Here is a 12,767-nt window from a genome sequence, read left to right as displayed (position 1 = left end):
GTGCTTTTTTTATTCAAGCATGATAAAAGTATGATTTTACATATATTTCTGAAAGTTTACATTACATATGTCTATAAGGTTAGACAACAAACAACTTGGAAGCTTTTAACTGTAAAATAGAAGAATTTTATAAATAAATCAAAACTATTTTACAATTTTCAAATACCAAAAATTTTCTGTTTTTCAAAAATTCAAAAATATTTTTAGCCTGTAAGTCCTTACTCAGACTAAAATAGTCTGTAAGTCAAAATAAAACGACATTTCAAGGTCAGCTTTTTTTTAACTGCCAAATTTTTAAAGGTATTTTAATTAAAAGAACAGATAAAAATACAGAAAATGCGAGTTGATAGTTGCATTTGAATTACAGTTTCCACCTATTTCAATGAAATAACAAACACTTTAAACAACCACAAACAGGATGAAATATACACGTAGGACACATCATTAACAAAATACACATAAATATACACACCAAAAAAATTAAAAAAATTAAAAATCACATTACACTCGTAAGAAATATACATTGTAACTCCAAACAACCTACATTACAAACACTTTTTAATGACCAATGTAATTAAAACATTCCTGAAAAAAACTGTTTTATTGAAATATACACATGCTTCTTTGGTGATTGGACTTCAACCATTTTAAAACTTTTAACAAACCATTGAAGCAATTTTAAAACAGAAATGATATTTGTGTAAAATTTCACTAAGAAGACCCATACAAAAAACTCTCATGTGTTTTACATGACTAAATCAAGGTCTGATTTTTGTACCTTAATTATTTTAGCATCAAATATGTCAAATTTCTTTAAAAAAAATATTTGAAAATGGGCCTCCTTTTTCGAATTTATAATTCAGATTTACAAAAAACAAATCAAATGTTCATGTCATGACAAAACAATCCTTTATTAAATACATTTGCATTTAACAACAAATTTAATCTGGTTTTGAATGATCTCCTCTTATGAGATTTTTTCAATGCGACTATTTTTCAAAAATACAAGTTACAAAACACGAAAAAAAAAACACCACAGAAACATAAAAAGTATGATAAATATAACTTGTATAATATAACAGCACCAACTTTGCATAACATTTTATATCATAGCACCAACTGCATAAATGTAATTTACATGCATATATACATTTGTCATTAAATTACTAAATAAATGCCTCTGATTTCAAATCTAAAGATTTTCCAGTAAGTTCAGATATTCAGTTCTTCAGTAAAATAATTGTTCTTTCTACTAAATAAACTTCAATAAAAAAAATGATTGATTCTACAAATTTCAATTTTCTATTGTTTCAGTTTGAATGATATTTATTGAATGTGTCTAATATTTGAATTAAAGAAAAATAGAAAGAAAAGAATGAAAACTGATGATCGTATCAAATGCTATCAAAAGCTGTATAAAACTATAAAGCTAGTAAAAAAAGGCATTGAAAATATTCTCTTCATCTTTTTGAACATTGTGATAACATTTAACAAATGATTTTTTTTGTTGTGTTCCAGGTGATAGTTATTTTGCAATATGATAGTTATAATATTTATGAATTTGATCTTTCTTCTTCATATTCACTTACATCATAGTAATTCTTTATGGTTTATATGATATACACAATCCTTTTCATATACTACTACAAGTTTGTACCTTTGATTGGCCATATATTATCTAACTTTTGTCATATTCAAAATGAATTAACATTAAAAATATGATTGTCAATTTCAAATATTATCAGTCTAGTTAATCGATCAAGCAATATGTTTTTTGAATCTGTCCACAGTTGCTCTAATCCATGCAGGGGTTCCCTTTTGCAAAACATCTGAGGGTTTCCGAATGACATCAGCTGACCCAACACTAGAGATTGACGAATTCCTCTGTCTAAATCCAGGAACCATTGGGTTTCTGCTTGACCCAGCACTACTAACAGATGACGTTCTCATTCTGATTGGCATATTTTGTCCTGTACCGACACTACTGCCGATAGATGATGTTCTATCCCGTACAATAAAGTAAGTTTCTGAGGGAGCGGGACTTGATGCTTTGGATCGTGCAGGGGATGAAAATCTAGCAGGAGTAGCCCTGGATGGACTAGATCTTCTAGCAGAAGGTGGGGTTCTAGGAATGGATCGAGCTGGTGTAGAGCCTCTGCTCATAGGAACAGGAATATCACGGAAACACTTGGTATTTGGGGTATAGGTTGTGTAAGTTACATTCTTCTTAGGTTTAGGCATAGAATCAGAAGACAGAACTGACGACCTCCTTGGGCGCCCCATATGTCCACTCTCTGCAATAGAGCCTCTATTTGAGACGGAAGGTGTTGGAACAGAACTTCCAGATGCAGCTGACGAACTTCTGATTTTTGGGACGTACAGTCTGGATGTGTCTGGTATACTATCCATCATTACTGGGGTGGAACCTCTCTGGAACGATGATGATCTTCCTGTTACTGACCTACTTCTAGATCTGGAACTGAAGCTAGATTTGGTATCCACTCCTGGTTTGTGGAACTTCATATCTGTCGAAACTGAGTAACTCCTACGTGGATTGCTTGACGATAAGTCTGAGAGACTTCCTGTTCTGTTACGGTTGACTGACTGCATGAACTTTGACATGGTGCTGGATATTCCTGATGATATTCCAATAGGAGGTAGAGATGGAGCTCTACTGACTGACCTTCTGTTTGATATACTAGATGACCTTGAAGCTGCATCATGGTAGACTGCTTGACCAATCTGAGAAAGTGACCTATGTCGAGAGTCTGAACGACTTCTCTGTGATAATTCTTTGTTGTCTGTCTTTTTAAAGGTGTCTGCTTCTCCTATGTCAGAGTCACCATGCCAGGAAGAGGACCTTCTTTGTACTTCCTGTTTTTTGGGTGGTGATGGTTTACGTACTGGCTTCTTCTCATAAGTTACTGTTGGTTCTCGTTTAGTGTACATTTTGCGATCCCTGAACTTTGACATTGAACTTGATCCTGTATATCTTTTCATAGGAGACGGACTTTCTCTTCGGCTTGAAGCAAGATCACTTATCCTTGACCTCAATGTTATGTCATCAAGAGTGTAACTGCTTGGTCTTGGTCGATGAAGTTCGGACGAGGATCTTCTGGGTGTATCACTAGTGTATGGTGAATCATATCTGTAGTCTTTTAACGGTTTGGTTGAATCATATTTGTAGTCTTTTAATGGTTTTATACCAAAAAGTTCTCTGCTTGGAGTTCTTTCAAATGTCTTTGTACCGGCAGAGTAATCTTTTAACGGTTTGATACCAAAAAGTTCTCTGCTTGGAGTTCTTTCAAATGTTTTTGTACCAACAGAGTACCTTCTTATACTAGTCAAGTCTACCATACTACTACTAATATTTGATTTTGGTGTTTTTGGCGATGGTGTGGTTTCTTTTTTACGGAACTTCTCTAAAGTGCTCATAAAGTCAGGTTTCTTGTTTACAGCTACTTTAGGCTTGTTCTGTTCTGCCACATATTTATCTCTTCTAGACCTAGGACTTAGAGGTGGTCGATCAACTTTTCCGAAATTTTTCAGCCCTTCTTCAAATTTCCTGACCTGTTGAAGCAAAGCATTCTTTCTCTTATCTAAATTCTGTATATTATCTAAGAAACTTTGCTGTTTAGATCTAAGATTGTTAGTACTAAGTGGTGCAACATTCTGGCTAGATCGTGCTACAGTGGGTGCACTTATAGTCGTGCTACGATTACTGCTATGGCTACGATTAGGTATATATGAGGATAAAACATGGGACTCACTTGGTCTGCGGTAAACAGGGACTTGTTGGGAGGGTTGGGACAGGCCAGAAGGATATTCTCCACGGATTCTGAAGTTGTAATCTTGATTCCGCTGTAGGTTCTTCACACGGTATGACGTGTCTGATATTCCACTAGCAACAGGAAGCCAGTCATATCTTGGAAGCTGTTGAGCCTCTATCAGGAAAGCGAGTGGCTTGTCGTCAGCACTGTAAGCAGGGATGTCAACCATTTTCCAACTTAAGTCAACGTAATCGTCATCAACATTGACTACATCCACACCTGCTAGTGGCATCCTTGGAATCACTGCAACGACAGAGAGAACAAAATATATTTCATTGTAAATACATCCCAATGCATTTTGGTACGACCATGAATATTTTTACAAAATTCAGTAATTTGAGATTTTTTATATTTATTATAAAACTTCATAAAAAATTATATTGCGTTAAGAAAGTACTGAAAATTCAGAAATATTATAAATATTTTTTTACACTAATAATTGGACTGGGTTAGCGCAATAATAAAACTCACATTCTGATATCTGATACCTACATCTGTGTGCAGAAGCAAAATTAAAAATGGCCAATCTGTAGCTTATAATTGTTTTTGGCTGAGTGGTGACATTTGTTTCTTAATTGCTTTTGGTTTAAATATGTTTTCAAAATAGATTTTTTTATTTCATTGAGGTTAAATTCACAATGGTAAATTTTGAATAATTGATGGCCATATTGAAATTTAACCAGGAATTTTGCATACCACTTATGCAAAGTCTTAGATGTATGATTTTCTATTATTTGTTAGTGGCGTTGAACTAGCTGTCAGTAACTGTGAGTACTCTCACCCAATCCACTATAAATAAAAATGTTTAAACTAAACTAATCTGAACTAAGTGTCTATTTGTTCTTTAGATATACATGTACTCAGCCACGTCCACTCTGTGATTTTGTAAGATGTATTTCTATTTGTATACATCTGATAAGTTCAGCTTTTTTCAACTAATTTTTATAGTTCATTCTTATTTTGTACTGTTATACCACTGTCCCAGATAAGGGTAGGGTTTGAATCCTGCTAGTATGTTTAAACTTGCCACATTCTGTATGTATGTGCCTGTCACAAGTCAGAAGCCTGTATTAAATTCCGTGGATGTCCTTTGTGGCTGAGTCACATATTTATTTTTTGTTCTTTTTTTGTACATGAATTAGGCCGTTAGTTTATTGGTTTGAAGGATTATACGTTTGTCATTTCGAGGCCTCATATAGCTGACTATGCAGTATGGGCTCATTGTTGAAGGCTGTATGGTGACCTATAGGTGTTAACTTCTGTGTCATTTGGTCTATAGTTAAGAGTTGACCCATTGGCAATTATAACCACATCTTCTTTTTTATAACTAAATAGTCTAGCAATTGGGAGGTCTGTATTTTTGTTCTGACTTTGTTTTTCATTTTTTAACTCCCTGCTTACCTGATCTTCTGTGTAGAGGTACAGAATATACATAGTCTGTCGGTCCTTTCTCAGTGATTCCACGAACACGGAACTCATAGTCTTGTTTAGGTTTCAGTCCTGTCACTTTGTGTGTAGTGCCGTAAATATCTGTTGTCACTGGTCGCCAGTCTGGTACTGAGGATTCTCTAAGCTCTAACCTGTATCGCCTTGGAGTTATGGTTCCTGCATAGGGTTGCCATGACAACCTGACAGAGTCAGAATCAACATCAAACAGTTGTGGTCTAGTAATAGGCGTCTTTGCTGAAAATTCATATCATTTTGTTTTTAGTATAACATTACCTAAGTGGTAACTGTCTCCAGACAATTACAATTTAAACACATGTGGCACTTTTTTAAAACGATAATCACAAAATAAAATTCACATACCGGTAGTTTAAATCTGGAATGGTGCTTATAAACCTTCAAAATTATTTGCAGTATTATAAATAGACTAACCACAAGAAATAATCTTTTTAAATGTCTATAGGATTTTGACCAAGTTTATCTTTCAGAAAATCTTTAGATGAAAAATACCTTGAAAAAACTTTTCTTTGATTTAAGATCATTATTGCCAAGAATATCTTCAGAAAGTTGTATAAATCCCCTTCAAATCACCCTTCCTTCTTTATAATAAAAATTCCACTAAACCCTGATACGTACTTGTAGAAAGTTCACTCAAAGCACTTTCTGTCTACCGGTATAACCTCTTACACTATAATAATATTCACACTCACTTCTATATCTGCTTGTAGATATTGGATACGAAGGTTCACTCAGTGCACTTTCTGCCTGTGCTCTTACTCGAAGGATGTAATCATTTTCTGGAGATAACCCAGTCAGACGGTAGCTTGTATCTGGTATGTCCCTGGCTAGGGATCTCCAGGTGCGTTTGACTGGTTCCCAGCTCTCAATGTGGTATTTCAATGGTTTGCCAGCAAATGGCGCCATTTGTTTTGGTTTCCAACGCAACATAAGAGATGATCTGGTATCATCAAACTCAGAAATTTCAGGTATGTCAATTGGTGATCTGAAGTCTAAAAAAAAGAAATATTTTACAGTATTATGATTTGTCCATGCTACAAACGTAAAGATAAACACATGGTAAATACAGAGAGTTTAAAAATATTGTCTTGAATTCTTTATGTTACTTTTCCAAGGATGAAATTGCCTGGCTTCCAAAAATTAAACTATTCCCAGAAAAAGAAATCACAAAGGTTAACATCACAGATGAGGAATGGAAATCTCCACTTAAGAAAAACATAAATTTTATTTGCACAACATATAGCATTCTATAAAACCTCACTAAGATCTTTTCAAGGCATTGAAGTTCACAACATATAATGCATTTAAATATCATTAGGTGTTGTAAATGAGACAGCTTGTATCTAATGACTTTACCATAGATTAGAGAGGTGCCAAACCAATTCATATGTCAAGGGCTATCAATATAAGAATCAGATGATCTTGTATGAGTGCCAATCAGTTTTTCTAAATTACTTTTGATAAAATCTACCATTAATAGATAGGTTAAATAAATGGGAAATGTGCCTCCACATGCATATACTGAAAACCAACTTATTTTCGCGAGCGATTTATTTTTGTGAGCGATTTATTTTCGCGAGCCATTTATTTTTGAGACTTTCGTGAGTAGAAAATTAATGCCAATATAAAACGTCGCGAATATGTAAAACTCTCTCTTTCCTTATTTAACTTTATCCAGAAATTAGAAAATAGCGAAATTAAATAGCTGCAAAATAGTTTACAAAGGGTAAAACGAGAAATAAGGTATCCGCGAAAATAAGTCGGTTTACTATATATCATTTCAAGTTATAAAGGGACATAACTGAAGAAGGTAAAAGTGACATTACTCAAATATGTATTTAATCTGAGTTTGGTGGTTATAAGTGTCGTGTATATTAAGTTTTATAACACTTTGTTGAGGCAAAATGAAGATAGCTGAACAGAAACAAAAATTCCAGAATTTTTCTATTTGTAAAGGGGTCTAACTCTAAAACAGTAAAAGTGAGACCACAAAAATTAGACAGACAAGTGTAAAATTTAATGCCACCACCTCTATGGCAGGGGCAAAAAATAGGTCACTGCTGTAAAGTGATGACTTACCTGACAATCTTGTCAGTCTGATTGTGTTAGTTGGCTGACTGACACCATACTGATTTTCTGCCTGTACACGGAAACAGTAGTCCCGATCAGGATTTAGGTTGGTCACATGGTATGAGGTGTATGGTATCCTACGATATAATGGACGCCATGTTGTTGAGTGAGGTTCCTGGACATAGATTGTGTAGGTCACAGGTGATTCGCTAAGGTAGTGTGGGACGTCTGCTGGTCTCCATGACAACATCAGTGAGCCATGACCAATGTCATAGATCATTGGTTCGTCTTTAGGCATTCTTGGTGGAACTAAGAAAATTAGAATGGAGAGACATGTATTATTAATTCAATTTACAACCCCATATTCCTTGCATACCCCTGTAAGCTGATAGACTTATTATTTTTTGAAGAAAATTTATCTGAAAAAGCAGCTGTCCAAAGAAATTTGAGGAAGTTTTACTTTGTTTCAATCAAAAAATTTATGAAATTAATCATGAATTTGGTGTTGAAGTCTAATTTGCTTTTGTATTGTATTATTGCTGTTTTAATGAAGTTTATATAAAAAAGAAGATGTAGTATGATTGCCAATGAGACAACTGTCCACAAGAGACCAAAATGACACAAACATTAGCAACTATAGGTAACCGTACAGCCATAATGCAGTGTTCCCAATATTTTATTTTTTCAAATTGTTTTTATTCTGTGTAAACTAGATTTTGTAATAAGTCCTAACATAAGAAATTGTTGATGTTTAGTATTTTTGTCATTTTGTTGTTTTGAGAATTTTAGTTCCACCCTAGAGGCATATTTAGAGAAAATCCCGGATGGATCTTTTAGTGTTATGTTCTCATTATGAATATGTACTCAATGGATAACAAACATCAATGAATCATAATCAAAACAATATGTTATGTAAGGTGTCAGAAAACACAAATACTGTGGATTCTTTAATATTCCTTGGATATAAATTTTTGTGGGTTTCATAGGTACAGGTGAACCACAAATTCAAATGTTCAACGAATAACAACTTTTCAATTGATTTTTTATATAGATATTGGCAAGACCACGAAATCAAATATCCACTAAAATAGAAGTTTCCATCAATCCATGAAAATTGATACCCACGAAAATAAATGAATCCACAGTAAACAGTAACCTTCGATATGGTATGAAATAAAATATTAATAGATTATTTATTGTTGGTTGCTTGATGTCTGGTGGCAAATATTTTATGCATGTTCAGGACAAGAACACATCAACAATAAAAGAAAACAGTCAACAGTTGTATGTTGCACAAGATGAGGGCCCTCATGGGGTTTTTGATTATGTGATTACTTGGCCGTATTTTTAATGATTATTTGATTATTAAGCCAAATATTTCATGATTATTTGATTACCTAGGACTGTATTTTTAGTTTATGATTATTTGATTACTAAAGATAAGCAAATATTTAATGATTATGTGATTATATTGGCAAAAAAATGGTGATTATGTGATTACTAGGACCCCCCCATGAGGGGCCTCCAAGATGAAAGAACACCTACCAGCACGCCTTCTGATTTGTACCAATGGTGTAGGCTCACTATAACCATACTTGTTAATGGCTCTGACACGGAAGTTATACTCCCGATCGGGATGTAGGTTTGTCACATGGAAGTCAGTGTGTGGTATACCATCGACCAGGATTACCCAATCAGATCGAGGGAGCTCCTGGACTTCTAGTCGGTAGGTGACAGGAGCATAGTCTGTTATCTTTGATGGTAACTGAACAGCTCGCCATTGTAGATGGACAGAGTTAGGATTCATTTCTGATATGTAGGGCTGTTCATTTGGCATCTTTGGTGGTCCTAAAAACATGAAACATGAAAATATTGAAAAAAATATTTTAAGGTCTATCACTCATGTATTAAAGGTAGGTTCATCTGCCTCTTTGAAAGTCCTACAAACATTAAACAGGAAAATATTGAAAATACTAGTTTAGGTTCTATCTAATATATAATAAAACTTGGTTCTTCTGAATGTGTCTAAATTTATCCCACATATTGTTGGTTTTTCTATATGTTTATAGGTCAAACATTGAAAATATTGATAAATTGATTGCAGTGTATATGTAAAGCCCACGTTAATGAGACCAGAGAAAACAGACCTTATAAGACTTTTTTTGTCTTTTTCAATTTTTGTCCATTTGCCAGTTTTCTTTCGACTTGTAAATTTGAATGTGTCTCTGGTATCTTTCGCATTAAAAAAAATGAGGTTAAAACTCCATAAGTATTTCTACAGCAGAACAAGACAAACTTTTGTGGAATAATGTTGACCTTGAAATCAGGTGTTACTGAATTGGTGTTTAATCTACAGTAATTCATATTTACATATGAAAATCCTAATAATTACCAGCTCTGTGTGTCAAGTACACGGGTGCTGATGGTTCACCGAAAACATCACCAACGTGACCTCTGACCCTGAAAAAATACTCCCTATCAGGTCTTAGTCCAGTCACTTGGTAATTTGTTCCAGTGATACCAGTCAAAAATGGAGTCCATGGACCGACTCCTGGCCTGTCTTGCAGCTCTATGCTGTAAGTCACCTTTGGTGGAAATTTGAAGTCACCTTGAATCTCTGCAGGTTGCCATGACAACAAAACAGAATCACCATAGATGTTCGAAATAATTGGCTCACGTCTAAGCATTGGCACTGTAAAGCATGAATAATTAGTTTATCAAAATCATAGACACTTTGTGTTTGTCAAGTAATTTTAAGACCTTTTATATGTTATTTTGAAAGTTTCACAAATAATCTAAAATCTGAATTTAAGATGGTTTAAACCATTGATTTTTCTCACTATAAAATCTGACACTGATAATAAGAAGAATGAAGAATCTACGATAAGCACAATTTTATTATTATTACAAGAACAAACTTTCAAGGTCATACTGTTACAGTTTGTCTATACTTTTAATACTTTTCTAAAACTGTGGGTAGATTTGTTCTAGCCATGTTATTCTTACGATTAAACTTGCTAAAATTGAGAAAGGAAATGGGGAATGTGTCAAAGCGACAACAACCCAACCATAGAGCAGACAACAACCAAGATATACATAAATGCTTAATTATAGATATTTTTCTTTCAGGTACTTCGACTTCCAAATGAACAAATGCAAGATTTTATTTCAAATTCATTAAAAAAAATTGATGGCAAGCAATATCATATACAATATAATTATTCCAGTTTGTCATATTAAATCTACAATTTACCCTTGCAAATCTTAAGATACAATACAATATTTCCCTATTCCTTAGTTTGTTTAAACTTTTACTGATTCAGATTGTAATCTTTACCAGGTTTCCTATAAAATGTAACAGGCATGGTAGGTTCCCCAATGCCATAGTCAGTCTGAGGTCTAACACGAAACTGATACTCTTTCAGTGGACTCAGCCCCTTCACAATGTACGATGTGTCCAAGATGTTACGTGTAAGTGGGGTCCAGTCGTAGCTTGGGAGTGTCCTCATGTCAACGATGTAACGTATTGGTACTGGCGTCCTTTGGTACATTGGGATATCTGCTGGTTTCCATGACAACTTGATTGAGTCATCTCCGAAGGGAGTAATAGTTGGTTCATGTGGTCTGAACCTTGGTTTTACTGCAAGATATATATTATATAAATAATAGAAATATATGTGTTGGTCTTACAAATTTCTTTTGTTACATGTATATCCTAATAAGACTTAGTAATCACAGTTTCAATTTGTAAAACCACAATTTCAATTTAAAAGTTCTTTAAACTTGATTTCAGAGGGTAAACTTTACAGTCTACTTTTCAAAAGGTAAGTTGATACCATAACCATTAAAAATTTATTTTGCTGAAATGATTTTGTCTTAGTATTTGAATACATCTGATGTCTGTCTAAATTTGTCTATTCTTAATATTCTATTCCTGACAAAAATATAAGAAAATCAATTTGTAAATTTCTGACAATTTAGTCCTTTCATTTTTCATTTTCAAAGTGCATATGAAAACCTCTGCTGGGAGAAGTTTGTTCACTATAGACAGGGATCTTACTTGGCATAGAGGTAAGTGTAACAGGTGGCAGTGGTTCCCAGTAATCAGAACCTGAGTAAGGAACAATTCTGAAACTATAATCTCTGCTGGGTTGTAACCCTGTCACATGATATCTGGTATCTGCAACATCTGACACAAGAGGGCGCCAATCCACACTGGGAGGTTCTTGCATTTCAATACGGTACATAACAGGTAAGTGTGTGTCAACATAAGGTCGTCTCCATGACAACATGAAAGAGTCTGGTTTGTAATCAAGGATTTCTGGTCGACTGGGAAGGAAAGTTCTAGGAGCTGAAAGGATGGGAGACAACTCATGTCAAAGGATTTCAAAACAGATCATGCATAAAGATAATGTTCAATTCTTCAGATAAACACAATATTTTTTTTTTTTTTAAACAATAGCACTAGTTATATAAATAATTTCAGATTTCTTATAAAAAGTATGCAGAACTTGTTTCTTGATTACTGTAAACCAACTTATTTTCGCAGATACTTTATTTTGCATTTTACTATTTGTAAACTATTTTAAGGCTTTTTAATTTCGCGATTTTCTTATTTCTGGGTATAGTTTAATAAGGAATGATCTAAGTTTGACATATTCTCGATGATTTAAATTCGTGTTAATTTTCTACTCGCGAAAGTCGCGAAAATAAGTTGGTTTGCAGTTTTAAAGATTCTACATTTTTAGTTTAAAGGATACACAAAAAGGACAATGTACTGTATGGCAAAATACCAATTTCATACAAGTATTTGTTATTTTGCCTTCAAACATGGAAAACTGCATATGACAGGCACAGTAGAGAATTTTGTCAAGGATAAAAGTACATGCTCATAACACAGAAAAGTAGAACAGTGCCGCAGGAAGTAAAATTAACATTGAGACCTTAAATTCCTTTATATATTGAAGAATCGTCCTTGAAGTCATGTATTCAAAAGTTAATCTGACTCATTTTCTTCTGAATATAGTCCACATACCTGGCAGGGAGGTGAGAGACACTGGAGGCAAGGGTTCCAAGGTTCCTGCTCTGGTTTCTGGAACAACTCTGAACATGTAGTCCCTGCTGGGTCCAAGTCCTCTGATTGGATATCTAGTGTCAGGGATACCAGTAGCCAATGGTTTCCATGCCAAACTGGGTGGAGCTTGAAGCTCAACTCTGTATCTGATTGGCTCATGACTGCTGATCTTTGGTGGTTGCCATGCCAACTGTAGTGCATCACTTTCATCATACACAATCTGTGGATATTCTGACAAAACACGGTTTGGACCTATGGGGAAAAAAAAATCTTAGTCAGGTACAAAATGTTAATTAGTTAGGTGATAGTGAGGAAAAAAAATTGCTATA

General features: G+C 34.2%; 1 protein-coding gene across 2 annotated transcripts in view; it reads right to left on the bottom strand.

Moving 5' to 3' along the window:
• Positions 1-12,767, bottom strand: part of LOC134695450 (twitchin-like) — a 98,286-nt gene that overhangs the window by 53,016 nt on the left and 32,503 nt on the right. For both annotated transcript variants that reach the window (XM_063556703.1, XM_063556702.1), the window contains exons 18-26: positions 12,400-12,690; positions 11,425-11,715; positions 10,702-11,004; positions 9,757-10,056; positions 8,910-9,212; positions 7,374-7,673; positions 5,987-6,286; positions 5,232-5,513; positions 3,771-4,073 (exon numbers count right to left, since the gene is read on the bottom strand). In XM_063556703.1, the coding sequence (XP_063412773.1) occupies positions 3,771-4,073; positions 5,232-5,513; positions 5,987-6,286; positions 7,374-7,673; positions 8,910-9,212; positions 9,757-10,056; positions 10,702-11,004; positions 11,425-11,715; positions 12,400-12,690 (2,673 nt within the window). The remainder of the gene's footprint in view (positions 1-3,770; positions 4,074-5,231; positions 5,514-5,986; positions 6,287-7,373; positions 7,674-8,909; positions 9,213-9,756; positions 10,057-10,701; positions 11,005-11,424; positions 11,716-12,399; positions 12,691-12,767) is intronic.

This window comes from Mytilus trossulus, chromosome 13 (genome assembly GCF_036588685.1).
Source record: "Mytilus trossulus isolate FHL-02 chromosome 13, PNRI_Mtr1.1.1.hap1, whole genome shotgun sequence".
Lineage (NCBI taxonomy): Eukaryota > Metazoa > Mollusca > Bivalvia > Mytilida > Mytilidae > Mytilus > Mytilus trossulus.
The sequence above is the reverse complement of the archived record's forward strand: the minus strand, read 5'-3'. Positions and strand labels throughout refer to the sequence as shown.